We start from the raw sequence: 27,257 nt of genomic DNA, 5'->3' as shown, positions 1-27,257 counted from the left end.
AGAGATTGTCTTACCCGACGTTGTAGACGATGATCTTGTCCAGGTCGCCAGCGTAGTCTGCAACCATTCAGACAAACTAGCGCACAGGACATAGGGCTGACAACTTACTGCTCTGGCCAGAGCCCAACGTGATGGTGTTGGACCCGCTCTTCAGGTTCAGCTTCACCGGGACACTCAAGATGACATGGCCTCCTCCAGTGTCGGGCTGATCGACGAGGGCGGCTGCACCGCCGTTGACACTGCAGGGTCGATCATGAGTTAATTATGCAAAGTTTCGATGAAGCTACTTACCTGACAGTCACATTCCTGTAGGAGGAGTCGCCGTTGCCGTAGTACAAAGATACCCACTGCCCTTTGCCGTTGCCCTGGACGTTATCGAAGGTGACGGTTCCACCGTTGCCTATAAAACGTACGGAGTGAGACGCAGGGTTCCAGACGCCAACGGCGCAGAGTCATACCGAGGTATCCCACAGCTTTGCCACCAGAGTAGGAGGAATCGCTGAGGATCGTCGCGTTACCTCCAAGCGTCCCAGACTCTGCCTCGTAAGTAGTACCACTAGCAGCACTGTACGTGCCTGATGCCGCCGTTAGTGCAGGCAGGAAAGGCAGTCGTGCAGTCGTGTACCTGCAGCCAAGTTCACGCTCCAGACGTCCACCCATACGAGCTGCGGACTACCGCTAGACCAGCTCAAAGGAAGCCATATGTACCGACTGCTCCCGAGCAGGGAAGGCCTCCAGCGGTCGCCCATGTATATGGCATTGGATCCTAGTGGGAGGTCGAAGTTGTTCTGGGAGTAGTATGTGCGGGTGTTTTCCGGAGCAATGTCTTCTTGGCTTGTCCAGTTCCCGGAAAGCGACTGCACAATGCGTGTTGGGGATGCTACTCAGCGATTTGTATGAGTACTTACGCTAGCGCGGAACCACTTATTCGGATTCGGGGCCCACCCACTGGTGTGAGAGGCGAACAGGTAGTAGGCCTGACACGGCAACATTAGGTCTTGGCTCAAGTTAGAGGATTGCGTGGTACATACACCATTCCTCTTCACGATACCGGGTGCTTCGAGGGTAGCGCCTGCGTCGTATATGAGTATACATGAGTAGTAGGGACGCCCGCTAACACGCACCATTCAGCACATTCACCTGAGTAGTCACGTTGTAGTAGTTGGAGTCCATTCTCGATATCTTGAAGTTCTGGTTGTTGTCGGAGGCGTAGAGGAGATACGCAGTGCCGTCATCTAAGGTGATGAGTCCACATTAGGTGAAGCCTCCGAGGTGCTCAAACCAGCATTCACCATCTTGGAACACACCCATATCCCGGGATTGCGCACCCAGCGGCTGCCAGCTCCCTTTGTAGGAGTATGGTCCGCAAGGCGAAGACGCAATGGCTACGCCCACCATGGCTGCGCCGTAGCTTTCGGGGATGTATATGAGACCAGCAGACTCAAGCCGGGTCAGAAAGTAATCACTCACTTGGAGCTGTCGGAGTGAAACCACATGACGTATTCTTTATTCTGTTCATCCATGCCATCAACAAAGATCGTTCCTAACGTGCGGTATACCACTTTACGTTGGAATTGTACAGCACTGAGATGTGACATACGGATCAAGTACGAAAGTGGGTATTGGTGGGTGAGGATCTACCTTTGGGTCTTTCTACGATGTTCGACGTCGAGATCATGGTACCACTTTGCGGAGTGAGCGCATCCGCATTCCTTTCCCAGTTGACCAAGTCAGTGGACTAAAGGATGTCAGGTCCTTCTCTATGACTCAGGGCAACTACACGGGCGAACCGAGTAGCAGGACACTGCTCTGAATTCGGCACTATTGGTGGTTTTGTCTTCTCCATGCCAATAGTAGGTGTTGCCAACCTTTGGACAAGTAAGCATACATATGGCGAGGCTCGACTCTCGCTCGCACCTTTAGGATGCCTCCACCATGAGCCTGGATGACATTCCCGTATGTGTCAGTCCATGCCGCGCCTGGCACAATAACGCTTTCGGCATGTGCTAAAGCAGCGAGCAAAAACACGAGGGCAGAGCAGAGGAGGAGCGCGACCATGGTTGGGACCTTGCAGTATCCTTCTCCCAATCCCCTTCAGCTTTATATCGCTGGTCATGAGAAGCACTCGGTGTCTGAAATACAAGGTAACTTTCCAACTGAGGCAGATATGAAATGTCTGATCACCACGGGACGTCCCAACTGTGTGTAGAGAGTCGACGGTCCGCCGGGGGGCTCGTGCGGACCCGAAAGAAGCGTGCATCCATCTGCGCCTCATTACACGTGCAAGCCACCGGCGAGTACTGCAGAGGTCAAAGACGGCATAAAACAGGGCTGTATTGCAGCAGAGGACCGCGTCTGGCCGTGCAAAGGTGCGTCTCCGTGCCCGGCGCGTTATGGTGGACGCATTTGCATCGGACTGGCAGCGGTTATCGGGAGCGATTCGATCGACGTCCGGCCTCGCCCGGCCCACGAGCCGCCCGATCGCTCGCGTGGGATCCCTTTCTGAGCGATTCTCGCGATTCTTCGTAACGCTCCGTCCCGTCCCCGGGCCTCAGCATTTCGATCTAAGTTACCTGCCCCATCGTCCACCCGTTTAACCTTAGATCATGGAGGCTTTTCAACTGCTCTCTCGTGGAGGGGTGAAGTTTGACAAAACTCGGTTCAAAGACGACGTTCGGTTGTTTAATGTATGTCCGGGGCCCTTCTCACCATCTTCCACACGCTGACCTCTGGCAGAAAGAGAAGGGGAATTCGGCCAAAAGGAAGGAAGCAGTTAAATATGACAGTGGCGAACTCCCTGCCGAGCTTGACTTCTTCAAGTACGCAAAGGGCGGCCCGGCCGTCAAACGGAAAGCTGGTGAAAACGCGGAGGCACATGACGGAAAGCGGAGAAGAGTGGACGAGGACGAGGAGGACGAGGATGATGAGGAGGATGAACTAGGACGAGAAGGAAGTGACGCAGAATCTTCAAGTGCTCAACCTACCCAACGACACCGTGTAACGGCCAAAGGATCCAATGTTCCTGGGCCGGCCGATTCTTTTGAGGCGCTGAAGGAGCGATACCACCTCTCCTCCCGTCTCCTAACAAATCTCGCCTCGAATGGCTTCAAGCATCCCACAGGTATCCAGTCGCACGGCGTGCCTATTCTGCTGGAGGTACGCAGGTTTCTTCAAAGTGTGCTATTGCGCTGCTCAGTCTCTTTACTTCAGGGCCGTGATCTAGCTGCCATATCGCCGACAGGTACGGGAAAGACACTCGCGTACACCCTCCCGGTCCTGCAAGCCTTGGGCGCACCGGCGGCAAGTGCCAAGTCTACCGCTGGTGCAGGCGTCCGGGCCGTAATCCTCGCGCCGACTAGAGAGCTTGCTCATCAAATACACAACGAGTTCCTACGTATGGCAGAAGGTCGAAAATGGCGGATTGTCTTGTTCAGCAAGGCCACGGCTGCTACGCTAGCGGACAAGAATGCGCGGGACAAAGTAGGTCAGTCTACTACTCGTTGCTGAGGTCGTATCCAAGTCTGATGTATATCGCGTCAGACGTGATTATAAGCACACCGTTGCGTTTGGTGGCGTCGTTACAAAATGGTACACTGGACTTGAGCAAGTGCGACTGACGTTTTCTCGTGCCCCGATAGATATTGAATGCGTATCATCTGTTTAGCGTAAGACACCTTGTGCTGGATGAGGCCGATCGTATGCTCGACACCGAATTTTTAGAGCAAGTCCAGGAAGTTGTAGCGGCCTGCACGCATCCATCTATCCAGAAGGCGGTCTTCAGTGCTACTCTACCTGCGGGAGCCGAGAAGCTCGCTATGGAGATGCTCAGGGACCCCATACGTATTGTCGTTGGTCTGAAGTAAGTTATTAGCCTGCTTACTACTTTGGATGCTCCAAACTAATCGATTGATCAGAGATACCCCCCTACCTCTTATTGCACAGTCCCTAACCTACGTCGCCGACGAGTCGTCCAAACTCCCGACTCTGTTGACGTATCTGTCTCAACCCTATAATCCCCCCGTCCTCATATTCGTATCGTCTCAGCCCCGTGCAACCTCTTTAGCCGAAGAGTTAATCATCAACGGCGTGCCTAACGTAGACTGCCTGCATGCGGGCATGACGAAGAAGGAAAGGGAAGACGCGGTGACGCGTATGCGGAGAGGCGAGAGCTGGGTGATGGTCAGTACGGAGGTCATGGCTCGCGGCATGGACTTCAAGGGTGTCAGGGAAGTCATCAACTACGACTTCCCCACCAGTGTCCAGAGCTATATCCATAGGATCGGTGCGTATTATTGGCCGATTCCGTCTATCCATGTGCTTACAGTGGGGACCCTTAGGACGGACTGGGCGCGCTGGTCGGGAGGGCAAGGCGGTGACGTACTTCACGAACGAAGACGCACCTTTCCTGAAATCGTACGTTTCGAATCTCAATTATGTGGGTCCCTGTATAATGGGTCTTCTCGCAATCATAGTATCGCCAACGTTATTCTGCAATCTGGCTCTACTGTCCCCGAGTGGATCATGAAATTGCCGAAGCCCTCGAAGATGAAGCGGAAGGCAATGGGCAAGGTCCAGAGGGGCGACTTCGTCGACAAGGCTCGGAAGATCGGTAGGAACGATGCGATCAAAAAAAGGTGAGCCTCGGCGACTGTTTGGAGGGGTACAGATCGAGCACAATAAGCTGATCTCGCTGCTCGTACCCCAACAGGGATATGATTGCTGGCTCGAAGCGTCGGAAAGAAAAGGCGGCGCGGAACGGCGAGTCAAGCGAGCAGTTGGAAAACCGGGGAGGGGACCGATAATGGAAGATGATCCGGGTGCCCTATCGACATCTGGTGGTGTGGCTGCGCTTCTCGTTACCGTTACACTCTGTGTGACCATTGTCCTTAGAACGCCACTCCGAAAGCCACTCGTCGAGAGTGAATATAAGTACGACGTACGGAACATGTTAGCGGCTATTCTCCGAAGTCCACCACGGGGATCAAGTGTGTTCTTTTGTACTTCATACCCCGCTGGAGGGCGTTGTGGATGCGTGCAAAGTGGCTGGTCTTTTGTACGCTCAAACGAGTTATCTCAGTCAGTTTTGCCAAAACATCCTCATGTCCAAGCAATGCGAGATGCGAGGGACTATGGCGGCGGACGCTTGCCTAGACCTATGTTAATAATTGAGGGCAAGATAGAACATCATGTAGACGCGTTGATAGGACCGGTAGAGGGGTACTGATCCTCTCAGCCATTGTGCCTCGTCAGTGCGTCGGGCACCGCCGTACGTGGAGTCCCAAATTACCTGAATGGCCAAAGCATGATGAACGGCATGTCATAGCGTGTGGTGCTGGGCAGATCAACAGCGTCGTAGTGGGAAGATTCCCCCGCCCTATTATCACAACCATGCCAGGGATCACATCCTAATGCAGCGATGGAATGGTTCTTTCGGTTCTCGTGCATCGCTATGGACGGTGTGCCGATCGGCGGAACTGCTGACAGAGATCCTATTATAGTAACCAGTGCCTTGGACTACGCCACTTGTATTTGCCTCCGTGCACTGTTTATTCATTTCCGGTCTTGTTTGGCGCTGAAAAAAGACGAGCTTCGGTCAGCGTACCCTTCAGACATGGCGCCTTCCAACGACCTAATTTTTGAAGAGAAACGCACGTAGGTTCCAAACATTGATCTGAGCTGGGGGGGACGGCGGGGGCGGAGCCGGAAGCATTTATCAAGTCCTACAAAAGGTAAGGTCGATTGCGACCATTAATATCTAGATCAAAATAAAGTTGAGAATTTGCCTCGTTTCTTCAACGAGGCTCCGAGAGAGTGATAACTACCTTCCCTACGCCAGAGCACGGAAAATGCAGTATTCTCAGGCCGAACATTCAAAAGGGACGCACAATGGCTCTCCAGAGGACATACCCCAGCACCCACCGCTCCCCTCAAGAGCGATTTCGAACGAAAGCAAACGCACCTCTATCGATTGCAGCAATAGCCACTCGCCATGCCTGCTATCCGCAACGTCAGACGCTCTCGCCGCCTCTCGAGGCAGGAGCCACTTGGCGGTGAGTACTGTTTATTTGCGACTGTGGGTCCCCAACGTTCTTACTTGCTTGTTATGGTCCCGTAGATTCCGCACAGTGGGAAACCTACTGGGGCGAAGAGAGCCTACTTTACCCGACCACGTTAAGCCCAGCCTCGTCGCAGACTACGACGCCTTCCTCGTATCACTCCTCCCTTCCTTCGTCGACCACTAGTAGCCCCAGTCTCAGCTCTGATGGCTTGCCGTCTCCGTCGCCGGCTCATCGCTCCAAGTCCAAGTCCAAGTCCTCCCATGCCCGCCAGCGAGGCGACGATCACATCCCGCGTCCGCCCAACGCCTTCATCATGTTCCGCAAGGACCTCGTCAGAGGCGGTTGGCTGAAGGAGTCTGTTGAACGTGATCAGCGATGCCATAGCCGTGTGGCGGGCCACGTATGGAACAGTTTGTCGCCCGAGCAGCGAGCTCCTTACCATGCCGCAGCCGAGAGGGAGAAGCAAGAGCACGCCCGCCTGTATCCCGACTACAAGTATCACCCCTCTGGACAGAAGAAGAAGGGTTCGAAGAGGCGCGTCAAGAGGAATGGGGCGGATGACCAGAGACGCTGCGAGGTCATGGCCAAGCTGATCCTCGACGGATACGAAGGAGACGAGCTCGAGCGTCGCCTGAACGAGCTGGAGAGCCAGGGCTCCAAGCGGGAGCCCAAGATAGAGACGAAGGCGCCGAAGATCCGTTCTCGCCAGCGTGTCGTGGAGCAGCCGCCTTCTCCTCCGCCCAAGCAGGAGTCTCCTCAGATGCCAGGTCTTACGTTCGAACCTTCCTTTGTACACGACACCCCTGTGTTCGCCCCCACGGAAGATATGTCTGCGCTCGCTTTGTCGTCCCAGCCTGTCAATCCTGAGGTGCGTGCATCTGCCAGCGGACACGTACTCTTCGCTGATCATGATTTACAGGGCGTCCAACAACAGATTGGCATCCACCTGCTGCAAGGGGATCACACTGATCTCGTGCACCACCCTGTGGGCGAGTTGTACTTGCCGCAGGAGCAGCTTTCCAGCATGGAGCAATGGACTACTGCGGGCGTGGATTATTCTGCTCTATTTACTTCATATGCGGCCATCGAGGGCGTCACCCAGCCCATCAATGACGGTTCCTCGTCTTTGTTCGTCTGGGATAATCCTTCGCCCTTCGCAACCCCCGACATGGACCTCACCCAATACCTCAACTTCGACGCGCCGTACTGATCAGTGGATTTCTCATCTTTCCCTTTCTAATTCGTCTTCTCTGAAAGAAAGAAAGAGTACGTACATTTCTTTCCATGAGCTGGGTCTGTTTTCTTCCGTATCCCGACTACCAAAGCGCCAAAAGCGCGCTCATAGCTTACGCCGTACCGCTCCTGCTTCGATCTTATGTCCCGTCTATATGCATGTCTTCTGTCTTCGTAAGCTTTCTTGTACAATGAAATGGCTGTCCCCGAACGCGCATGTGCCGCTACCGTATCATTACCTCATCTGCAATCCAGCACTTCTACTTCATCGATGCTTATGAATACGCCATACGAGGAAGTGCGCTAGCGCTAGTCTAAAGCATCAGCGCTTCGCTTTCTTTGGGTTCTTCTCCCCGCCTCCCTCGCGCCTCTTACCAGTAGCTTGCTCTGGCGCTTTCGGATCGACAGCTTCGATCCTTCCCTCTGCATGTTCCGCCCTCAGCCAAGTGGCGCACTCCTCCTTTGTGCCCTGTGGATGGTCCAGTTGCCACTCCACTACGCGCGCCAGAGCCTGTCCTGTCCAGGGCCCAGGTTTGGCATTCAGTTCAGCTACGACATCGCGGCCCTGTGAACAACGCACTGAGTCACCAAGACGAAGTGGTATGCGCGCGAAGACACACCGTCAGTATTGGTTTCATATCAGCAGCAGACTGCAGTGCAAGCTCGTCGATCCTAGACATAAAGGCGTTATAGACGCCTATCCGCTCTGCCGCCTGTCTGACTGGAAATCGGAGGAGGCTAAGTATCAATCTCCCGTGCTCCTTAGGATGACCTCACCGTCCAACTCATCACCTTCGGGATCCCAGAGCGACACCAGCTCCTGTACCAAGGAGAACAGCGTCGAGGTGACCCAGTGCGAGCCGGTATTCGGATTGTGCACCGACTTGTCACGCAGCACCAGCCCTAGCCCGTGGGTTAACGATGAAAATCTGATCCGCCCCTGATCTCTTACCGATAGCAACTCTCTGGGATGGCTGGTCAAACCGTTCGAGCACTGGGTTCCTTAGGACATCTGCAGCCGCGAACAGCGCTGGTATCCCGTCAAGATAATGATTCTGCGTGCCGAGCTTAAGACATTCCCGGATGGCCGCTTCGACGACCGGATGCACCTTGCCCTTTGCGTCTGTGTACGTGATACCCGCAAAAGGGGTTAGGGCACAGGCGAAGTAGAGGCGGGCTTTTGTAGAAGAGTCGAGGGCGGTGGAGGTGGAGGTGAACAAGGGGTGGAGTGGAGGGAGAGAGGATGTGGAAAGGAGGGTGTGAAGAACGGAGGCGGCAGCGAGGGAAGTCGAGGGGTGGGACGGTGGTTTGGACTGGATGGAGGTAACGGACGAAGGTAGGGGGAAAACCGAGTCGTAGAGGGAGAGGTCGTTGATGAGATGGACTGACCGGAGGGGGTCTCGGCCTATGTTACAGTCAGTTGCTACGAATCGGTCGTTCAGTAATATTGCAATGCTCATACCCTTCATCATCTTGTCGAGCTCTTCTCCGACCCTTTCGCGACTGATTTTCGAGATGACAGCCGACTTGTCAGGGGTTGGTCACGTTTACCGCGTACTCTACTGTATAGCCTCGGAAAAGATGACTTACTTGAATCTGTGGATCACGGGCTGCGTCTTGCAACTCCGGCACCATGTTATATCCAAATCGGCTGGCAAATCGTATGCAACGAATTACCCGCAACGGATCGTCCATGAATGTCTCTTTTGGAGGAAGGGGCGTCCGCACGACACCATCTTTGAGGTCTTGCAATCCCTGATATTCATTGATGTCGCGTCAAGGAGAGTCTGCTACTCAGGTACCGACCTTGTTAGTATGATCCTCGACTTCTCGAGAGTGCACATTGTAAAAGAGCGCATTAATTGTGATATCTCGACGAAGGGCATCTTCGAGCGGTGTTCCGAATTTCTATGGCCAGTATACGGTAGTTGATCAGAGTGTGACCTGATCTACGACCAGTCTTGAATACCGCTCACGATTTGCGTTGGAATGCGACTATCGTCCGTGTACTCCTCACTCCTCAGGTTGACAAACTCAAGCTCGATACCGAAGAGCTTTGTCTTCGCTGTCTCAAGGTGCTTCGACTGTTCCGGATTGCTCTCCACCTTCGATATTTTGCCCACTTCGACGTTCTTCTCCTCAGACACGAACGAGACGAAGCGCTCAGCGAAGGGGAATCCCATCATGTCACTCAGGGCAATATCCATATCATTGCTCTGTGCGCCTAATAACTTCCGTACGAAACGTACATCAGAATATATACGATACCAAGGACTGTGCTGCCGATTGACCTTGTCCCGAACCCATCCTCCCGCTATTCTACATGACGTAGAGACGCCATCCTTCTCGGCCATGTTCTTCGTGCATTCGTCCAGGAACGTACAGATTTGATCTTCCTCCTCAGTCAGAGTGACCGACATATTCTCGGGTACCTGGATCCGCTGGACGGGGACATTTTTGAGAGAGATGAAGCTGCTGGCCATGCGACGCGAGCGGAAAGCAGGATATGTACAGCAATGAATGCGACTCAGATGTTTCAGCAATAGCATGTACACGTTTATGTAAGTCGCTCTTTGCAAGGTGTCAGTGGCTGATGTTTGGTCGAATGACCGGGATTCTGCGATCTCGAAGTCTGTGGAAGCCTGACGTCGACTTCGGGGAAATGTTTCTGTGCCAGGGCGCAGGGACCAACCTCCCGTAACTTCAATAAGTAGGCAAATGGTGTCAATAGTAATCTGTAGCTAGTGCATTCCGACTGCGGTCATACGTGTAAGTGCGCAGTCAATAGAGCAGGCATTCCGCCTATCCTTTATCTGGGAAACCGAAACACTGCCGACGCAGGGTACAATGTGCATACAGGGGCTGCGGATGTCGCAGGAGATTGATGCATCCGTGCAGTATAAAGACAGTGGGGGAGGGGGGGGGAGCCTGCATCTCTTCGCCCTCTCAAGTCACGGCCTGCAGAGGTCTGCACCGGGAAAAGGTGATGAAGTGGTTCCATCGTCGCAGTTAACATGAATCTGACTCGAGCCTCAGGACATAGATCGGGTCAATCATGCCAGAGACTATCAAAGTACATGCCTTCCCCTTGACCGAGCCAAATGCTCCCTCTTCTTCGGGGTTCTGCCAAAAGCTCGACTCTTACCTGCGCGCTACCTCTATCCCATACGAGAACGTCCCCTCCTATCCGTTCTCAGCCCCCAAGGGTAAACTACCCTACATCACCACGCCCAAGGGAGAAGTAATCCCCGACTCCCACTTCATCATACAACACCTTAAAGCTTCAGGCGTATCCAAGGACCTGGACGCCGAGCTGACCCCAGCACAGAAAGGAGACTCGAGGGCATGGCAGGGGTGGCTCGAGGAGGTCGTCTACCCATGCATGGTGTACGAGCGGTGGGTGGACGACGCGGGCTACGCCCAGACTGCAGCCGGATTCAACACGATACCTTGGCCCTTCCGCGCGATCGTCCCGTGGTACTTCAGGCGGCGCATCACTGGCCGCCTAAAGGCTCAGGGCACCGGGCAGCACTCTCTCGAGGAGGTCCACACGCTGGAGAAAGAGTTCGTGGACGCCCTGGACGCGAAGTTTAGTGACGGCAGGGAGTATTTCCATCAGACCGCGACGCCCACGGAGGTAGACGTCTTCATATATGGCTTCTTGGTGAATGGGCTGAGTCAGAGGAGCAACGCGTACTTCAACAAGCTGGTGTTGGGAAAGGTGGCGATTAAGGGCTTTGTGAGGAGGATGCTGGAGAGACTGCATCCCGAGTATGAGGGGATCAGGAAGATGCTAAACGAGTAGGGGTCCGAGGATTGACTTGGGTATACCTCCGCTATTTGCCCGTCGTATTTTTTCTTGCTTTGCAGTTTATATAATCTTTTTTGCGCACCACCTAGGTCCAGATGAGGACGTTGTCCGTACGAGTAGCTTCAAGTCGAGTAAAGTAGACGCGACTTTGCAGAAGAGCCTGGGCGAATCGTGGGCGGTTGTCCGCCACGTATGCCAAAATAGGAAATGCACGTGGCTCGTCGCAGGTGACTGCGAGCTCAGATCGAGATTGAGCGAACCAAACAGCGCCCAACTCCTTCCCGTCGCCTGTGACGTTCAATTTGTACCTTTGCGGCCTCTAAGCATGGGTAACGCCATAAGCAGCTGCTGCGAATCTTGCTGTATGTCCTCTACTGTCGTGTCTTTGTGCTGAATACTGAAGAAGGAGGTCGCTTTGTTCCCAGTTCGTTCGCGCAAGTCCCAGTCTTATGAGCCGTTACTCCTGGAGAACGAGCGCGAGGCGGTAGCCGACCTTCTCCAATTCCTCGAGAGTACGTCGTCATGCTGCTCTTCCCCTTGTCGGTGCTCTTTACTGTGCTTCGCCAGACCGGACGACCACCAACTTCTTCCAGGGCTCTCCCCTCCAGGCCCTTACCACCCTCTCCTTTTCCGATAATGTCGACCTCCAGCGGAGTGCCGCGCTAGCGTTCGCTGAAATTACCGAGAAGGAGGTGCGGCCGGTCGGCAGGGATACGCTGGATCCCATTCTCTTCCTCCTCAGCAGCCATGATACCGAAGTCCAGCGAGCAGCTAGCGCAGCGCTGGGCAACCTCGCCGTTAACAGTAAGAACTGCATGTCTCTGATGTCTCGCGCATCCGAAGCTGAAATACACGTCAGCTGAGAACAAGCTTCTCATTGTGAAGCTCGGTGGTTTGGAGCCGCTCATCAGACAGATGCTCAGCCCGAACGTCGAGGTTCAATGTAACGCAGTCGGATGCGTGACGAACCTGGCTACGCATGGTAAGTACATTCTTGAGGTCCGGGATCGGTGGAGTACTCAGAGTTGGGGTAGATGACAACAAGACCAAGATCGCAAAGTCTGGCGCTTTAGTTCCCCTCACCCGGTTAGCTCGATCGAAGGATATGCGTGTACAACGCAACGCTACAGGTGCTCTATTGAACATGACGCATTCAGGTGTGTTGTCCTGTGAACAAGCTGTGTGATGATTGTAATAATTCCGCTGTCCTCTTCTTTAGACGAGAACCGTCAGCAACTTGTCAACGCCGGAGCGATACCTGTGCTTGTTAGCTTGCTAAATTCGCCGGATACTGATGTACAGTACTACTGCACCACCGCCCTCAGTAACATTGCCGTGGATGGTATACTGCTTCCCTCTCCTCATCGATCGGATTTGCATTCTGACTGAACGTAATCTATAAATAGGTGTCAACCGGAAGAAGCTAGCACAGAGCGAACCGAAACTGGTGTCGAGCTTGGTGTCCTTGATGGACAGCTCCAGTTTGAAGGTGCAGTGTCAGGCTGCTTTGGCACTACGGAATCTGGCTAGCGATGGTGCGTGATGTCACTGGTACTCGGAAATAGTCTGACGTTTGTTTGTAGAGAAATATCAGCTGGAGATCGTCAAATGCGACGGCCTCACACCGCTGCTCAGGCTCCTGCAGTCGTCGTACTTGCCTCTGATACTCTCCGCTGCCGCATGCGTCCGCAATGTGTCCATCCACCCGCAGAACGAGTCGCCCATTATCGAGGCTGGGTTCCTCCAGCCGTTGATCAATCTTCTAGCGTTCAAGGACAACGAGGAGGTCCAGTGTCATGCTATCTCTACCCTGCGTAATTTGGCGGCGAGCTCGGAAAAGAATAAGCTCGCAATTGTGAAAGCCGGGGCGGTGCACAGCATCAAGCAGTTGGTGCTCGAAGTGCCCATGAATGTGCAGAGCGAGATGACGGCGTGCGTTGCGGTGTTGGCTCTGAGTGGTGGGTGCTTTGTCTAAGCCTTGTCATTGGAACATCATCGCTTAGTGACGGTCGTTTGAAGATGAGCTGAAGGGCCAGCTATTGGAGATGGGCATATGCGAGGTCTTGATTCCTTTGACGAACTCGCCGAGTTCGGAAGTGCAGGGCAACAGCGCAGCAGCTCTTGGCAATCTATCGTCGAAGGGTATGTTGACGGATATGGGGTAGTGCAGCAGGTACTGAACGCATCTGCAGATGGGCGGACAGCGACGGACGACTACTCTGCTTTCAATGACGTCTGGGATAAGCCTGAAGGAGGAATGCACAGATACCTCTACCGCTTCTTGACCAGTCCCGATGCCACGTTCCAGCATATCGCCGTGTGGACCATTGTCCAGCTTTTGGAATCAGGCGGTATGTCCATTAAACTTTTACAGGCGCAACCGGGCTGAGCAGTCGTTGCAGACCCTCAACTCATCAGCAACATCCGCAATTCCGACCTTCTAATCCCGAACATCCGCCAACTCTCACAATCACGCAACACCTCGCGGACGTCGTCGCTGGGCGGCACGCCTCGCTCGCACCGCTCACATTCACAGTCGTACCAGGAGACGGACACGGGGGACGCGGAGATCGTGCTGCTCTCGCGGCGGATACTGGAGTACGTCGACGCGGACCTCGACGACGTCGTGGAGAAGGCGGCGCAGAGCATCACGCCGAGCGCGGGCGGGGTGCTCGGCGGGAGCTATGACGGGAAGGAGCACGAGGAGCTGAGGCGGAGCGTGCGGGAGGCGCTGGCGGTCGGCTCGAGTCGGGGTCGGTGACGGTAGCAGTTCTGCTGGGACGGGACGATGCGCATGCTATGGAGACCTTTTACCCCGTTCAGTGTTGGTGTTCGATGTTAGATCGATTTATTGCGGTGCGTTCCAGTGTACATTATGGTTGTTGTTTTTGTGGTGAACTATTAGTACGCTCTTTTATTATATATTCCCTGCGCTTTTGATTTCGGTTTTCTTCTTTTTTTCTGTCCGACATCTCTATCATCACGCAAGCGAGATATGTCGGTGACTAGTTGTGCGTAAGCACAGATAGGTACTTGATCGGTAATGATTGCAATGACATGTATGTATGCATGCAGAGCTGCATGAGCATGACTTTGACCAGAATACAAGGGATCCGTGGGCACTGGAAGGAAGATATTCCCTGTAGACTCGACCAGATATGACGAGTGCTTGAGCCCATGAGAGCAGTTATACGGCGGCGGATATCTAGCATATGTAGCTGACTAGCAATATCTTTCGTCCCGACACGCAAAGCTGCAAAAAGGTGATGTGAGAGCATGTCGGCCCAGATAGAGCCTACAGCATCATGTCCTGTTAGAAGATTACACTGCTGAGACACATAGGCGACTCGTTCAGCAGCGTAGGCTGTGATTTTAATGCAGACTGGGTGTCCCCCCACGAGGTTGTTGTTCCGGCGGCGACGGATGCACTGTCCAGCGTGATCAGACGTGAGCGCGTCCGTCCCAAGACAGATGCGTGTTGTATTCAGGCGACAGAAGGGCAGCAGAGGCGTGCAGGTCACTGGAAAGGAGTCGGCGAGCGGGAGCGGATGGATCGCGAATATGAAAGCCGGGATCTCATTATGATGATCGTGTATAGCCACTGAATGGACGTTAATCGCAATCTATTAGAGTTTCGAAACGACCTGCGACGCGAACGCACGCCACTACATGTCCTTTCGGCCTGTTGTGCCGTGGCCCAGTACGCAGAAAGGCGCTTTGCTGGAGGACAAGGACGGACATGGCGCTGGAGCAAAGATGTCCAGACAAGAATAGGCAGGGACAAAACTGGTTACTGCGGCAACACGCGGCGTGTGGCCCTTTTGCTCCGCGCCTCCATCCTCCATCCCGTCTGTGTGCCCTCTTCCTCTACTTAAACCTCGACCGTCACGACCACCTGTGCACGACTTTTCTCCGTCTGTACGGCGTACATCGACATTCCGGCTGAGCCGCAGTACTTAAATTCTCGCACCCTCCTACGATCTTTCTTTTCCGTTACACACTATCCCGCGCGCTCTCTCACTCGCTCCTCGACGACACATAGACAAGATGCAGCTCCCATTATCCCTCATTCTTCTCTCAGCATCCCTTCTGCATGCTCCGGAGACCGTTTCTGCAAGCATCCTGAAGAGGGCGCACGAGACCGCTCTCCGCCACAGCAAGGGACTCGCTCGGGATCTCCGGATAGCCCTCAAGGGCATCGGTGAACCCTCCGGCGCACTCCTAGTACCTCGGGACGTGACCCCTGATATTGACGCAGTTGTTCAGAAAGTTTTCTGCGTCTCTGGGGGTAAGAGCCTCGGCGGAGGGACTTCGAGCAACGGAACGAGTTCAGGGAGTAAGGGATCAAGCTCTGCTAATCCCTCCGCTACTATCGGCGTACCTCCGCCCAAAGCGACTCCCTCGGCATCTTCGAATTGGAATTTGGTTCATTCCTGGGCGCGTACCCTTTACTTTTCTGTCCCGGATGAGGTCTAACCTGGTATCGTTTGTAGCAAGGAAAGAACTTCTTTGATGGGTGGGACTTCTGGGATACGGCGGATCCTACGCATGGCATCGTCAATTACCTCAGCCAGAGTGACGCCATGAGCCAAGGGTTGGCTTCAATCTCTTCCAGCGGTACCGCCCTGATGAAAGTCGACACCACGAATAACCTCAGCGCCACCGCGAACCGCGCATCCGTGCGCATAACGACCCAGGCATCGTGGACGCTCGGCCTCGTCCTCATGGACGCGGTGCACATGCCCACCGGGTGCGGGACATGGCCGGCGTTCTGGAGCAACGGCCCGAACTGGCCCGCTGGCGGCGAGATCGACGTCGTCGAGGGTGTGAACGATTACACAAACAACCAGGCGACGATACACACCAACCCGGGCTGCTCGATACCGTCGTTGACGACGGTTCCGGCCAATACGCCGGCGACCAATGCCACTAGCCAAGGCCCGAGCTTGGATATTACCGGGACGCTCGTGGCGACGACGAATTGTGCCGCCGCAGAGACAAACAACGCTGGGTGTGGCATCCGGTCCAATGATGCTACCTCTTACGGATCGGGATTCAATAAGGTCAATGGAGGTGTCTATGCCAGTACGTCTACCGATGTCGTCATGTCGTTCGTGTATACTGACTATGGTTCTCTTCAGTGCATTGGACCACTGAATCGATCTCAGTCTACTTTTTCCCTCGTTCGTCTATCCCATCCGACATCGCTGCCGGTAACCCGGACCCCACGTCTTCCGCGTGGGGCACGCCCATGGCGCTCTGGCCGGCGACTTCCTGCAACATGACCACCTTCTTCTACGACCACACCGCCATCTTTGACACGACGCTGTGCGGGGACTGGGCGAGCGGCGTGTGGAACACCGCCGGGATCCCCGGGCAGGAGCAGAGCTGCGCGCAGAGGACTGGGTACGCGACTTGTGAGCAGTTTGTGAGGGCGGAGGGGAGCGCGTTTGAGGATGCTTGTGAGTGTTTTGATATGGTTTTCGTTGGTATGTTTGTATTGATGGCCATTTTGTAGACTGGGAAGTAAACTACGTCAAGGTCTACCAGGAGAAGAACCAATCTTCTTCGTAAGCATCCAGCACTCCCTTCTCTCGACCTCATCTGCAAGTCAATACCCTCTCAACTCAAGCAATACTCATCCTCCTGCACGTACTTATTCCTCTCACGCTCCACTTTACGACCCGCGACGACCTGTATATTCATATCCCTCGTCGGGCGCTTTCCCCCCACACGGACACGCATAGATTGTAGGATCTGGTTCGCTGCTGTATCTATTCTACATCGGTCAATTGTATCATGTCCCCTTGGGAAGTTCTTGTATGTCATGGACTCATGGTAGCGGGTTGAGGGGTATTTGGGTGAACTGTTTGATAGAATATGGGGTATTTATAGAGCTAGTATAGAGCACTATTTGTCGAGGAGTCTTGCATATACCATTAAGTGTACGGATAGAGTTTCATAACAGGATGTATCGTGGTTTGTGATCATGAATAGCCGATACCCTTGGGAGACTGGTCATTTGCGACATATCGACTGCCTTTCCAGGCGGGAGGAGGTGAAGAGGACACGGGGCACGTGATGCACATAATGGGGAACGCGACGCGGTTCCGAGATCGAATCCCGCGCAGTTGGGTACCTTGTTTGCGTTGCTTTTGAACTTGTCGAGTTGCCCCGCGGAGGAGCTGCTGATATCTCGTATTTGTAGTCTCTACGACGATATGCACGATGAAGGAGGTCGCGCAAGGCGATGATACGCAAGCGCGGGGCCTCCGGCGGGAACCGTCTCTCCGGGATATGGACTTGAACACGCCTTCGAAGGCGCGTAATCATCTCAAACCTGGGAATGTTACTCCGAGTGCAAGGGCGAGAGCTGTACGGACGCGCGACTCGAGTAACGAAGTTATACCGGATAGCGAGGAGGAGAGGTGAGTGGCACTACAGTGGGGCTGAAGGAGTAATGTTCAGACGGTTTCGCGATGATTAATGGTTATGCAGGATGAACACTGGCACTCGAGAAGGTGGAGAGGACTTGAGTACCAAGACGAAAAAGGTCCTCGAAATCATCGAGATATCTTCGGACTCTGAGGACGAGCAGCCGAGGTACGCACTCGAAGTCTCATGTGGAGTCTCTATAGTCTGTTCAATCTTGTCAGACGTCCTACACGTGCAAAGCTCGGTGGCCTAGGGACTAAACAACCCACTGCTCCTGCGGCTACAACGACGACTGGTACGACGGCCAGAGGATCTCCATCCGTCTCTGCAGTGCGGCCTCGGAACATGTAGGGCTTTCCTTTTATATCATAAATTCGTGTCTAACCCTCGCTATGCCGATTGTAAGGGATTTTATCTCAACTCCTGGGCAATTTGGCTCATCTAAGCAACGAGACATTCCTCGGGATGATAGTCAAGTCACCGTGCATAGCTCGACTACTACCCATGTCTCCGACAGCCAGGAAGGGTCGATATTAAAAGCTTCTGCCGACGAACCAAATATCATTGAACTCACTGACAGCGATCCAGAGCCTGTCGACCTGAGACCGAAACCCAAGCCAAGGTCAAAGAACAAGGCAGTTTTGCCTCCTGCGCCAGATGAACCGGTATCATCCGCATCCAGGATGTTACCGTTATATGCTGATGAGGAACCTCGGGAAGTAGATGACGGCTCGATCCTGATGCTGTAAGCTCTCGCTCGATCGATCTTTCCACCTACTTACAGTCCTTGGCGATACCCAGGAATGAGCCCAGGGCTGCGAGGACGCCGCTGCGCAAGAAGAAGGCACCTGGTGCATCTACGCCAGCAGTGCCTTCTAGCGTCAGCACTCGCAGAGCTCCAACTACCCCAAGACGAGCTGTCAGTGCTGTGGATAGTGATTCCGAGGATGTGGAATCACTTCCGGCTAGCGGTATGCTCCCGCAGACCCCGTCGCGCGCGGGCTCCTCTAGGACGCCCAGGCAACCGCGAATGACGAAGAAAGCTCGCGAGGCAGCCGAACATGCGGAGCGCGCCGCGTATGCAGAAAAGCTATTCATTGAATTGAATCGTACTATATTTAAGGACAGGTTGCCTGCTGATACTGAACTGGTGTGGAATCCGAGGCTACTGACGACTGCTGGTAAAGCTAGGTGGCATAAGTGCGGTTTCGTCGTTATCCGTTGCAGATAGTAGTGATTGATGGGATCCCGTTCACTAGATCGAGCGATGGGACCAAGAGTGCATCGATAGAGCTTGCCAGAAAGATACTCGACTGCGAAGGTAAGGCCATAGCTGAATGACCGTGGACTTCTGGCTCAGTCGCATGCAGAACGTATTAGGTTCACGCTGGCGCATGAAATGTGTCACCTTGCTTGCTGGATAATCGACCATGACCCAACAACAGGGCACGGCAAAAACTTCAACGCTTGGCAAGTACCTGGCCTGCAACGGATTTTCCCGTGCTCATTGTTCCCTCAGGGCTTGTAAAGTCATGCGCAAGCGACCAGATATCGAAATATCAGTGAGAAACTTGCCCTTCAGTAAGTCTGCAATCTCACCAATCCCCTTCACAGACAAGGCACAACTACGAGATTTCTTACAAGTATGAATGGCGTAAGTGAGATGCAACCCCTTCAGTCTGCATATTCGCGCCAACTGCCTTGTCCCTGCAGAATGCCAGAAATGTTCGAAGATGTGAGGAATTGCACCTCTCGCATCCCTCATGCTTCTCACTGCGGACACTCTTAGATACGGACGGTTCAGCAAATCTATTAACCCTGAGGAATGCGGTGAGCAAGGAACTGAAAATGCGCCAGTTGATCTGAGAGTGCTGATCTGACTTCGGTTCGACAACAGTATGTGGTGCTTGCAGGGAAGGGAGGCTAGAGCCGCTCTTCACTACCCGAAAGAGGGCGCGCAAGACGCCGCAGACCAGCGTAGCGAGTCCTCTGGCAGCTGAGCGGGGTCGAGGTGTGTTTGCTCCCGACCTCAATTGTCAGCTCGTTAACTGACCGTCATCGCTAGATTCCCCTTACTCTCTTGCTCGGTTGCACATTCCCGGGGAATATCTCCCAACGCCTACCCACAGTACGACCTATACCGGGGACGGCTTCACTCTAGAAAGCGATTTCCTTGATTCGGATATCGAAGATATGACAAGGGCCATGGACGCCGTTGAGATAGGACTTGTTCTGTAACCGATGGTTTATCAATGAACGCCCTGGTGGAATGATGGAATGGTGCGGGGTTGTGTACATTTGCCGACTGCCGGTAGAGAGGCATTTGTGCTGCGTATGAGCGGTCTCTAAGGCAGCGTACTCCATTAAGCTCAGTAGCCAATGAGAGCGAGACTTCGAAGCGCACGCGTGACGTGGTCTTCAAGACGCGGATCAGACCCCGCGTCTGCAGCCACATACGCTTCGTATTCCCCCCGAACGAGAACGCCTGCCACGACGGTTACCGCTTCGTGGGCATCAACAGCGCAGCTGCATGTCTACCAAATCTCGTCCCTCTCCAAGCCCCAAGCCGCGACACCGTCACAAATCAAATCCGAATAGAAAGGTTCCTTCGCCAGGCAGCAAGGGAATGACAAACGAGAACCATGCAATGGCCTCGTCTTTAGATTCGGTGCAGGTGGTCCCGCGTACCCCTATCACAGCCAGAACAGCTCGGACACCAAGGGATATCGAGGACTGGCCAGGCGAAAATGGACTCGAAAGCGACGAGGTGGAGATGAGTTTGCTTGGAGATGAGGAGAGGCGACGGGCAGCTGTGGGCGCAGATGGGCTAGGAGCTAAAGAGAAGAGTAAGGAAGGGAGATCTCTGTCCTCGAAGGACAAGGGTGGAATGGCCCTGTTAATACTGCTCTGTAAGTCCGCGCTTGACTTGTGAATCTCGCATGCTGAACGTATTTCCAAGATCTTATTCAGGGTGTTCCAGTAGGTCGTCTGTATATCTCGTTTATCTTCAGCTCCTCATGTGTCATTTACAGCTGGGACTTGCATTAGGTCCGTATACATGCTTCGCCCTTGTTCACTTGTCCTAACTTTATCGCTGGAAAGGGTCCATGCCGTTCTTGCTGCGGGAGCATCTTTCATATTCCCAGCTTGGTGTATTCTCGTTAGCAAGCTACCCGTACTCCCTGAAGCTGCTATGGTCGCCCATAGTGGACTCGATATTTCTTCCGTCTGTTGGACGAAGAAAGTCCTGGATTATACCAATGCAGGTCGTGATCGGCTCAATCATGCTATACATATCCTTCTATTCGCATGAGCTTTTGGAGAATGTTCGTACTCCTGAAGCATTTGTTATGTATATCTCATGACCCATGTGCTAGCCAGGAGAGAACGTCTACGGTCTTACAGGTCTTTTCCTCACATTAGTCACGATGTCTGCGACTCAAGGTGTGTTATTCATGCGCCAATGTGCATGCTTCTTGTGCTCATGAACTCTGTAGATATCGCTGTCGATGGTGCGTCCAGCCAGTATCGCTATGGACACGAGTAACTGGTGATGTTAGGATGGGCATTGACCTTGCTTTCGGAGGAGAATCTCTCCTATGCTTCGACCTGCCAGACAATCGGGCTGAACACTGGCTATTTTGCGTCATTCACCGTTTTCCTGGCGTTCAATAGTGAGGCATTCGCGTAAGCTGATTCCCAGACTGATCAAGTATTCCGACTGAATAATGGTCTCAGCGAGAGATGGGGTCTCCCTCGGCTCACGCTGAGTGCTTACCTCCGGTTCTGGGCCGCAGTGTGCTATTTTGCGACGATCTGGCTGTTATTCTTCAAGAAGGAAGTGAGTATCCGAGCCTCTGATAGGTCGCTCCAGTCCTGATGAAGTCATACATCAGGATAAGGAGAACCTGGACCAAGCAGACATGAACATTAAGTCGGTATACAAGAACATTTGGGACATATGCAAACTCAAACGTCTGTGGTGTTATGAGCCTTGCTACTTAAATGCTGACCCTTAACTGACCCTTTAACAGACGTGCAATCCATGCTCATCATGCATCTGTTTGCGAAGATTGGCTTCCAGGCGAACGAAGCTGTGACGCAACTGAAAATGGTCGAGAAAGGCTTAGGCCGGGAAGACCTCGCTCTTGCCGTCCTCATTGATTTCCCAGTTCAGATTGTTGGAGGATGGCTTGCGGCTCGTTGGGCCACGCCAGACAAACCGTTGCGTCCTTGGCTCTACGCTTTCTGGCCGAGACTCGGATTCGCGTTCATGTCGACCCTGATCGTGTACTGGTTCCCCAAGCCTCCCATCTCACCTGCTTTCTTCGTGTTTTTGGTTCTTCATACTGTGCTACAGTCATTCTCCTCGTGGGTCTTCTGCGTTTTCCGCATGGGGAATGCATAGGCGCTAACGGAGAGGAATACAGAACAATACAGTTTGTGGGAATATCGGCCTTCCATACTCGTATTTCAGATCCACTTATAGGTGGAACATACATGACGGTGAGCGCTGGGAACCTCCTGTCTGTCACCCGGTTAGCTTGCTGACATTGATGTAGCTTCTTAATACCTTCACTAACCTCGGCGGCACGTGGCCGCGTTATTTCGTCCTGAAAGGTGCATATTTTCAGCGTATGGCACCTCCAGTGGGTTGACCTTTGTTTGCAGGCGTGGACATGTTCAGCATTGCGACATGCAAGGTAAAGGAAGCAGGGGAAGAATTAGCTCTCAAAGGTGGGTTTCCTTTGAGCTCCATCGTTTGTCTGTGATTAAGCTCCGCTACAAGCTTCTGAATGCGTGAGCGATCAAGGGAAAGCTCATTGTGCAGATGTTGGTGGAGAGTGTGTCACGGAGCGCGATGGATATTACTGGGTCTCGGCGATCTGCATTACGTTTGGCGTTCTGTTCTTTGTCTTCTACATCGCGCCGACTGCTAGGAGGCTTCAAGGTAATGTTCTTCATTGTCTCGTTGCTGTGATGCCTTGTACTCATTCGGATCGCTCTGTAACAGCTCTTCCGCCAGCCAGATGGCGGGTAACATTAAAATAAGGCTCTACTACGGACAACCAGATGTAGCCAAAAGGATGTAGAGTCACCGCGTATAATCAAGTATTTATCTTACACTATGTTCGCTCTTTAGAGAACAGCATCGTCCATTGGACTCCTTTTGTGCTAAGTTTAGCGGCACCGGCCCTGAAGTAGACTCGTGCCCGGCCATTCGAAGAGTGTGGCTGATTTGAGAATTCTTTCCATTTCTCGTTCCCGCAACTCTTGCTCTCACTCTGCAATTCGCCTGCACACGCCCGCCGCTCATCAGACGTCGAAGTCGATCAGAATGACTGCCGCAACTCTCCAGTTTGGTCCAGAATGGATGCGCACCAAGCCACAGACCCCTCGGTCTCAGGCAGCTCCCTCACCGCCGCTCCAGTCTAGTGGACTCCCTGCGGCTTCCTCATATTCATCTCTCGTTACTCCTGCGCCGCAGCCACCGGAGGAAAAGAGAGAATCATCTAACCCATTTAAGTACTCAAAGGAAGACATGCTCAGAATTTACAAGGAAGGCGGAGGACGGGGCGGACTAGGACTAGAGGTTGAGCGATGGGAAGGTATTGTCCGCGAGGTGGGCTCTGAGCCCGCCGCACTCAAAGAGTGGACTGAAGCAGAGAAGAAGGTTATAACCCGCATATCACGTTGCGTAGATGACATCGCTGTTAACACGTGTTGGACAGCTCTTTGCAGGATCCCTCAACTCCGAGATGCGCAGACGACAGTCCACGGATTATCTGGGATCCTCAGCCGCGACGTCGCTCACTGGGGAAAGACCGCGACTGGCACACAACAGCTCAGGTGGTGTCAGTCCTATGAGAGAGCGGTTTGGGTCGCTGATGGGACGAAGAAGGGGTGATAGCACTGGTGACTTCTCCACGCATGATCTGCCATGGGCCAGACTGACTTGTGTTGGGTATAAGACCAGCAACCCTCAATCATTCCTCGAAAGCTCTCGGTGTCTGGAATACACGGCGCGCTGAATGGTCCCCGCGAAGGTGCTCTACCCTCTCCTCGGACGCGTGTTGGGTTCACTCAGGGCTTTGACGGCGTGCTGAACGGAGGCGACTCGTGGAATCTTCGCAGGCGACCATCTGAAGGGCCATTGAGAGCGAATAGTATATCCATGGAGCATGGTGAGATGGCTCCACAGTCTGATGGTCAACGAGACAAGATCAAGGAGGAAGAGGAGTCAGCCCAGGCTCACGGAGATCGCACCAGTTCCGAGCAGTCCTCCGCTACGACGTCCGCGACGGGTACACCAGCAGCGCAAGACAATAAGGCCAACTGCACGTCCGAAACGACTGCAGTTCTCGACAATGGAATCGCGAGCTTATCTTCAGGAGACTCAAGTAATAATGCTGGCGGTTCTGTGTCTGTACATCCGGACAATAAGTCGTCAGGTCTCCCTGGACTGTCCGACTTAGTGAGCATAGAGTGGTCTTACCTCGACCCGCAAGGCCAGGTTCAAGGTGGGCTATCTCTACTGCTTTAGCCGTCAATGCTTATGGTGGATCTTATCAATGGTCAACTTTAGGACCTTTCCGTGCTGATGTAATGCAAAAATGGCACGATGAGGGATATTTCACGCCCGACCTTTTAATGAAAAGGACCCATATTGACACCGAATGGACCAGTGTTGGGGAGTTGGCCCTTCGTGCGGGAGGAGGACAGATATTCTTGTCGCCTTTGGTTCAGTCCACGGCCCCGCCAGGTTTACCCCGACGTTCTGAACCATCTGCCGACCAGCTCCTACCACCCCGAGATCCCGTAATGATAGCCCAGCCTTACCAACCGGTTCCACTGCGTTCTTTGCGGACGTCGACTTTGGACTCGTATCTTAACGGATCTCCCAGTGTTTCAGCATCGCCTTCGTCGTCGCTCGGGGCGGGTAGGTTCAGCAATGGCTCACCCGATCCAGCCGCTTTCGGTAATAATGTTCAAAATAACCTCTATGCGGCCGGGGACCCATCCATGGGCGCCCGAGGTGCAAGGTTCGGTGCACCTCGGGAGTCTCAGCCTATCTCTGATCGACAATTCAGAGGAGGGTATAACGACACCTCATTTGATAGTTCCTATCTGCCCGCGGCTTCACCCTTCGAGCGTACTCTCCCCAATCGAGCTTCTTCGATAGATAGCTTTGGATACGGACCTATGGGGCATGGTCGCTTCGGTCCCGATGGTGGTGCTGGCTTCACTGGCGAGTACAATGGCCTAATCAGCGACAGTCCGTACATCTCGCCGGCTATACCGATGAATGCAAACGGACTCGCGGGCGTCCGAGGACTAAGTGACTCTGGAATAGGCCCTCTTAATTCACCCGGGTCCTCCGGCATGCCATTCGCTGCTCAGAGGTCATTGTCCCATCTATCTAGAGACGCCTTGTCTCGTCATGGACTACCCGAGAGCCCCGCAGTCGATAATGTGTTGAATGGACATGGCCCTTCCTTTGGCCCACTCCCTCAGACGCCGTCCTTTCCGCAATCGCCTCCGTCACAATTAGGCTCCCAACAAAGCCAAGCATTAGCTCCACTGGCTGCTGCACTAGCCCAATCATCCGTTGGTCCTCCTCCCCCCAATGTGCAGCATTCTCAGGGTCTACAACAGTCCTTGATTTCTGGTCCTTCTCCCAGGACGCCATCATCTTCCTGGAACGTGCAAGAACAGTCGCCGTCCAGACGGCCGAACCCATTCGATGCCCCCCTCCCCAAAACCGGTAATACTTCTGTAAACGCTACCCAGGGTGGTGCAATTAGTAGTAGTGGGTCGGTCGCACCTTTTCACCAGCAACCTCGCCGGACCGCGTCCGGCAATTCTGCAACCCCATCGCAACCCCAACCTCAACATGAGCAGTCCCCGTGGTACACTGCATCCCGAGGCATCGTAGAAGATGGTTGGGGAGACCCGTCTGGCGCCAATCGGCTTACGGTCAGCAACTTGATGCAACATAATGAACAACAGGAACAGCAAGCAGAGCGGACACCATCACAGAAGGATAGTCCCGAACCCATGGAGCCGCCTGCAGTCGTTGTAGAGCCATCACCTGTGCAACCGACGGTTCCTGCAGCTACGGGCGACAAGGTTGTAAGTAAGAAGAAGGCGTCTCAGAAGACGACCCAAGGCGCGCCTGCCGAAGCTGCCGAGCCGGCCCCAGTGCCCTCGTCTACCGCATCTGCAACTCCGACAACGGCCAATGTTTCCTCAAGTGTCGCTCCCCCGAAGCCTGCGTGGTCTATAGGGGAGGAGAAGGCTAAGCCCTCTGGCGTAGCTATGGGTTTCCGTGAGATCCAGGAGGCCGAAGCTAAGAGGCTCGAGGCTCGCAAAGTAGCAGAGAAAGAGAAAGAAGATCGAGAGCGCCTCTCGAAAGCCAATGCTTCCTCGACCAGTGAAGAGTCTCCACCCTTCGTCGCGTCATGGGGATTACCTACTTCGAAAGCTGGCGCTGCTCGTACCGTATCCCAAGCGCCGAAGGAATCAGCTGCTCCCGCGACCTCCCCGCCGCAGGCTGCCGCACCTTGGACAAATGCGGTCAAACCTGTCACGACCAAGAAGACTATGAAAGAAATCCAGGAAGAGGAGGAAAGACGCAAGAAGGAAGCTGCTAAGCAGAAAGAGTCGATGGCTACAGCTGCCCGCCGGGGATACGCTGAGACTACTACAAGGGTTGGTGCATTCCTTCAGCGGCAAGATTTCATTCTTCTGAACTCTTCACACTTTCAGAGTACGCCTGTTACACCAGCCACAATCGGTGGACCGTGGGCAATGGTTGGCCCTGGTGGTAAAGTGTCTACGCCTGGTGCAAGTGCGACCGCTACACCGGCGAGTCGACCCAGCTTACCAACATCAACCTCTACGCCTGCGGTCGCGAGTGCCACACCCCGGTCCGTTAACTCTGTCAATGCCGTCGCCCGTAATGGTGGTGGCTCCTCTGTGCCCGCTGCTGCTAAAGCTGCGCCAGGCGCGAAGGCTGAGGACGTGCCGGCAGTCCCGTCTGCGGAACTCCTCAAATGGATGAGCGACAGTCTCAAAGGGCTTGATAGCTCGGTCAATTGTACGTCTTCAATCTCTGGAGTTTTGCTACGCCGTCGCTTAAAGTATGTTCTAGTGGAGGAGATTATCTCCATGCTGCTCACGTTCCCACTCGACCCGGACCCCTCGACCCTCGAGCTCATATCTGAACTGATATACGCGAACAGCACGACCATGGATGGCAGACGCTTTGCAGCTGACTTTGTCAGTAGGCGCAAACTTGATGCCTCCTCTCGCGGAAAGACGAACGGCATGAAGGCTCCCAGCATCGCTGACGTGGTGAAAGCACAACCTAAGCCTGCTCAAAACGATGGCTGGGGCGGTTTCAAGGTCGTCAACAAAAAGAAGAAGGGTGGGAAGTCATAGGAAGGGTGCACCTGGCTCGCTTGTTTGGCATATCTGCATATCTGTACTGCATGCCTTCTATTATTCGTACATACTCTCATTACATTAATGCCCATATGATATGTTTGCTGTTTCACAAGCTTATTCATCTATCTGGGAACGTTTCATTCTATCTTTATAATGTGCACACACAGGCATGCCCGCCTAGCTCAATCGGATAGAGCGTCAGACTCTTATGACTAGGCGATCTGAAGGCTGCGAGTTCGACCCTCGCGGTGGGCTAGTCATCTTTTGGT

The 27,257-nt window shown here is 53.7% G+C and overlaps 10 protein-coding genes and 1 non-coding gene across 11 annotated transcripts; 9 read left to right on the top strand and 2 right to left on the bottom strand.

The window, feature by feature from the left end:
* Positions 1-10: 10 nt before the first annotated feature.
* Positions 11-2,072, bottom strand: GLOTRDRAFT_69366 (galactan 1,3-beta-galactosidase; the record flags this gene model as incomplete). The annotated part of the gene is made up of 14 exons (XM_007863181.1): positions 1,918-2,072; positions 1,791-1,868; positions 1,642-1,738; positions 1,568-1,584; positions 1,471-1,511; positions 1,293-1,411; positions 1,125-1,235; positions 1,032-1,072; positions 909-977; positions 626-857; positions 459-575; positions 292-400; positions 109-239; positions 11-57 (listed from the first exon to the last, which is right to left on the bottom strand). The coding sequence occupies exons 1-14, from the start codon at positions 2,056-2,058 to the stop codon at positions 11-13; spliced, it is 1,350 nt and encodes a 449-aa protein (XP_007861372.1). The 5' UTR covers positions 2,059-2,072.
* A 500-nt stretch (positions 2,073-2,572) lies between these two features.
* GLOTRDRAFT_69361 (P-loop containing nucleoside triphosphate hydrolase protein) lies at positions 2,573-4,802 on the top strand (the record flags this gene model as incomplete). Its single annotated transcript, XM_007863180.1, has 9 exons — positions 2,573-2,687; positions 2,737-3,156; positions 3,211-3,484; positions 3,541-3,607; positions 3,665-3,859; positions 3,915-4,282; positions 4,338-4,413; positions 4,473-4,634; positions 4,709-4,802. Exons 1-9 carry the CDS (start codon positions 2,607-2,609, stop codon positions 4,800-4,802), a joined length of 1,737 nt encoding a protein of 578 aa, XP_007861371.1. The 5' UTR covers positions 2,573-2,606.
* Positions 4,803-6,345: 1,543 nt separating this feature from the next.
* GLOTRDRAFT_28355 (uncharacterized protein) lies at positions 6,346-6,594 on the top strand (the record flags this gene model as incomplete). The annotated part of the gene is made up of 1 exon (XM_007861951.1): positions 6,346-6,594. A coding segment is annotated over one exon (249 nt), but the record flags the coding sequence as incomplete, so codon positions are not given.
* A 456-nt stretch (positions 6,595-7,050) lies between these two features.
* GLOTRDRAFT_69359 (uncharacterized protein) lies at positions 7,051-9,698 on the bottom strand. Its single transcript, XM_007863179.1, has 8 exons — positions 9,584-9,698; positions 9,269-9,523; positions 9,099-9,200; positions 8,883-9,047; positions 8,245-8,818; positions 8,070-8,195; positions 7,913-8,013; positions 7,051-7,857 (listed from the first exon to the last, which is right to left on the bottom strand). The coding sequence occupies exons 1-8, from the start codon at positions 9,644-9,646 to the stop codon at positions 7,615-7,617; spliced, it is 1,629 nt and encodes a 542-aa protein (XP_007861370.1). The 5' UTR covers positions 9,647-9,698; the 3' UTR covers positions 7,051-7,614.
* A 649-nt stretch (positions 9,699-10,347) lies between these two features.
* GLOTRDRAFT_69355 (uncharacterized protein) lies at positions 10,348-11,182 on the top strand (the record flags this gene model as incomplete). Its single annotated transcript, XM_007863178.1, has 1 exon — positions 10,348-11,182. One exon carries the CDS (start codon positions 10,348-10,350, stop codon positions 11,095-11,097), a length of 750 nt encoding a protein of 249 aa, XP_007861369.1. The 3' UTR covers positions 11,098-11,182.
* A 186-nt stretch (positions 11,183-11,368) lies between these two features.
* On the top strand, positions 11,369-14,236 carry GLOTRDRAFT_53895 (vacuolar protein 8). Its single transcript, XM_007862236.1, has 11 exons — positions 11,369-11,465; positions 11,529-11,615; positions 11,671-11,907; positions 11,963-12,085; positions 12,138-12,260; positions 12,323-12,445; positions 12,510-12,638; positions 12,687-13,061; positions 13,123-13,245; positions 13,296-13,454; positions 13,506-14,236. Exons 1-11 carry the CDS (start codon positions 11,429-11,431, stop codon positions 13,862-13,864), a joined length of 1,875 nt encoding a protein of 624 aa, XP_007860427.1. The 5' UTR covers positions 11,369-11,428; the 3' UTR covers positions 13,865-14,236.
* Positions 14,237-14,881: 645 nt separating this feature from the next.
* GLOTRDRAFT_113571 (uncharacterized protein) lies at positions 14,882-17,055 on the top strand. The gene is made up of 4 exons (XM_007863177.1): positions 14,882-15,540; positions 15,597-16,188; positions 16,245-16,565; positions 16,622-17,055. Exons 1-4 carry the CDS (start codon positions 15,151-15,153, stop codon positions 16,675-16,677), a joined length of 1,359 nt encoding a protein of 452 aa, XP_007861368.1. The 5' UTR covers positions 14,882-15,150; the 3' UTR covers positions 16,678-17,055.
* A 223-nt stretch (positions 17,056-17,278) lies between these two features.
* On the top strand, positions 17,279-19,776 carry GLOTRDRAFT_135670 (uncharacterized protein; the record flags this gene model as incomplete). Its single annotated transcript, XM_007863176.1, has 13 exons — positions 17,279-17,531; positions 17,602-17,706; positions 17,760-17,885; positions 17,945-18,283; positions 18,340-18,738; positions 18,798-18,859; positions 18,909-19,008; positions 19,058-19,100; positions 19,153-19,192; positions 19,252-19,273; positions 19,328-19,368; positions 19,436-19,549; positions 19,604-19,776. Exons 1-13 carry the CDS (start codon positions 17,332-17,334, stop codon positions 19,774-19,776), a joined length of 1,764 nt encoding a protein of 587 aa, XP_007861367.1. The 5' UTR covers positions 17,279-17,331.
* A 456-nt stretch (positions 19,777-20,232) lies between these two features.
* On the top strand, positions 20,233-22,656 carry GLOTRDRAFT_53887 (MFS general substrate transporter). Its single transcript, XM_007862235.1, has 15 exons — positions 20,233-20,447; positions 20,498-20,517; positions 20,571-20,586; positions 20,641-20,864; positions 20,916-20,982; positions 21,036-21,050; positions 21,099-21,225; positions 21,277-21,379; positions 21,435-21,513; positions 21,573-21,909; positions 21,969-22,044; positions 22,101-22,158; positions 22,210-22,275; positions 22,328-22,489; positions 22,553-22,656. Exons 1-15 carry the CDS (start codon positions 20,312-20,314, stop codon positions 22,588-22,590), a joined length of 1,524 nt encoding a protein of 507 aa, XP_007860426.1. The 5' UTR covers positions 20,233-20,311; the 3' UTR covers positions 22,591-22,656.
* Positions 22,657-22,842: 186 nt separating this feature from the next.
* Positions 22,843-27,101, top strand: GLOTRDRAFT_113569 (uncharacterized protein). The gene is made up of 6 exons (XM_007863175.1): positions 22,843-23,212; positions 23,271-23,454; positions 23,511-24,059; positions 24,125-26,250; positions 26,308-26,638; positions 26,693-27,101. The coding sequence occupies exons 1-6, from the start codon at positions 22,877-22,879 to the stop codon at positions 26,980-26,982; spliced, it is 3,816 nt and encodes a 1,271-aa protein (XP_007861366.1). The 5' UTR covers positions 22,843-22,876; the 3' UTR covers positions 26,983-27,101.
* A 58-nt stretch (positions 27,102-27,159) lies between these two features.
* Positions 27,160-27,243, top strand: GLOTRDRAFT_t13. The gene has a single exon. It is a non-coding gene; the product is annotated as a tRNA-Lys (tRNA).
* Positions 27,244-27,257: the final 14 nt, after the last annotated feature.

The sequence above is a fragment of the Gloeophyllum trabeum genome, assembly GCF_000344685.1.
Source record: "Gloeophyllum trabeum ATCC 11539 unplaced genomic scaffold GLOTRscaffold_00001, whole genome shotgun sequence".
NCBI lineage: Eukaryota > Fungi > Basidiomycota > Agaricomycetes > Gloeophyllales > Gloeophyllaceae > Gloeophyllum > Gloeophyllum trabeum.
Note: the sequence above shows the minus strand (reverse complement) of the source record. Positions and strands in the feature narration are given on the sequence as shown.

What these genes read in the sequence shown, in the direction of transcription:
- GLOTRDRAFT_69359 (XM_007863179.1), bottom strand. Translation starts at nt 9,646, where the DNA reads ATGGCCGAGAAGGATGGCGTCTCTACGTCATGTAGAATAGCGGGAGGA. An exon ending in GAGGATGGGTTCGGGACAAG is followed by an intron (nt 9,524 to 9,583) that starts GTCAATCGGCAG and finishes TTCGTACGGAAG; the next exon opens with TTATTAGGCGCACAGAGCAA. An exon ending in GTCGCATTCCAACGCAAATC is followed by an intron (nt 9,201 to 9,268) that starts GTGAGCGGTATT and finishes TACTGGCCATAG; the next exon opens with AAATTCGGAACACCGCTCGA.
- GLOTRDRAFT_53895 (XM_007862236.1), top strand. Translation starts at nt 11,429, where the DNA reads ATGGGTAACGCCATAAGCAGCTGCTGCGAATCTTGCT. An exon ending in CAGCTGCTGCGAATCTTGCT is followed by an intron (nt 11,466 to 11,528) that starts GTATGTCCTCTA and finishes CTTTGTTCCCAG; the next exon opens with TTCGTTCGCGCAAGTCCCAG. An exon ending in CCTTCTCCAATTCCTCGAGA is followed by an intron (nt 11,616 to 11,670) that starts GTACGTCGTCAT and finishes GTGCTTCGCCAG; the next exon opens with ACCGGACGACCACCAACTTC.
- GLOTRDRAFT_53887 (XM_007862235.1), top strand. Translation starts at nt 20,312, where the DNA reads ATGAGTTTGCTTGGAGATGAGGAGAGGCGACGGGCAGCTGTGGGCGCA. An exon ending in TTCAATAGTGAGGCATTCGC is followed by an intron (nt 21,226 to 21,276) that starts GTAAGCTGATTC and finishes TAATGGTCTCAG; the next exon opens with CGAGAGATGGGGTCTCCCTC. An exon ending in GGAAGAATTAGCTCTCAAAG is followed by an intron (nt 22,276 to 22,327) that starts GTGGGTTTCCTT and finishes CTCCGCTACAAG; the next exon opens with CTTCTGAATGCGTGAGCGAT.
- GLOTRDRAFT_113571 (XM_007863177.1), top strand. Translation starts at nt 15,151, where the DNA reads ATGCAGCTCCCATTATCCCTCATTCTTCTCTCAGCATCCCTTCTGCAT. An exon ending in GGAATTTGGTTCATTCCTGG is followed by an intron (nt 15,541 to 15,596) that starts GCGCGTACCCTT and finishes TATCGTTTGTAG; the next exon opens with CAAGGAAAGAACTTCTTTGA. An exon ending in GAGCGCGTTTGAGGATGCTT is followed by an intron (nt 16,566 to 16,621) that starts GTGAGTGTTTTG and finishes GCCATTTTGTAG; the next exon opens with ACTGGGAAGTAAACTACGTC.
- GLOTRDRAFT_113569 (XM_007863175.1), top strand. Translation starts at nt 22,877, where the DNA reads ATGACTGCCGCAACTCTCCAGTTTGGTCCAGAATGGATGCGCACCAAG. An exon ending in GGACTGAAGCAGAGAAGAAG is followed by an intron (nt 23,213 to 23,270) that starts GTTATAACCCGC and finishes CGTGTTGGACAG; the next exon opens with CTCTTTGCAGGATCCCTCAA. An exon ending in CCCGCAAGGCCAGGTTCAAG is followed by an intron (nt 24,060 to 24,124) that starts GTGGGCTATCTC and finishes GGTCAACTTTAG; the next exon opens with GACCTTTCCGTGCTGATGTA.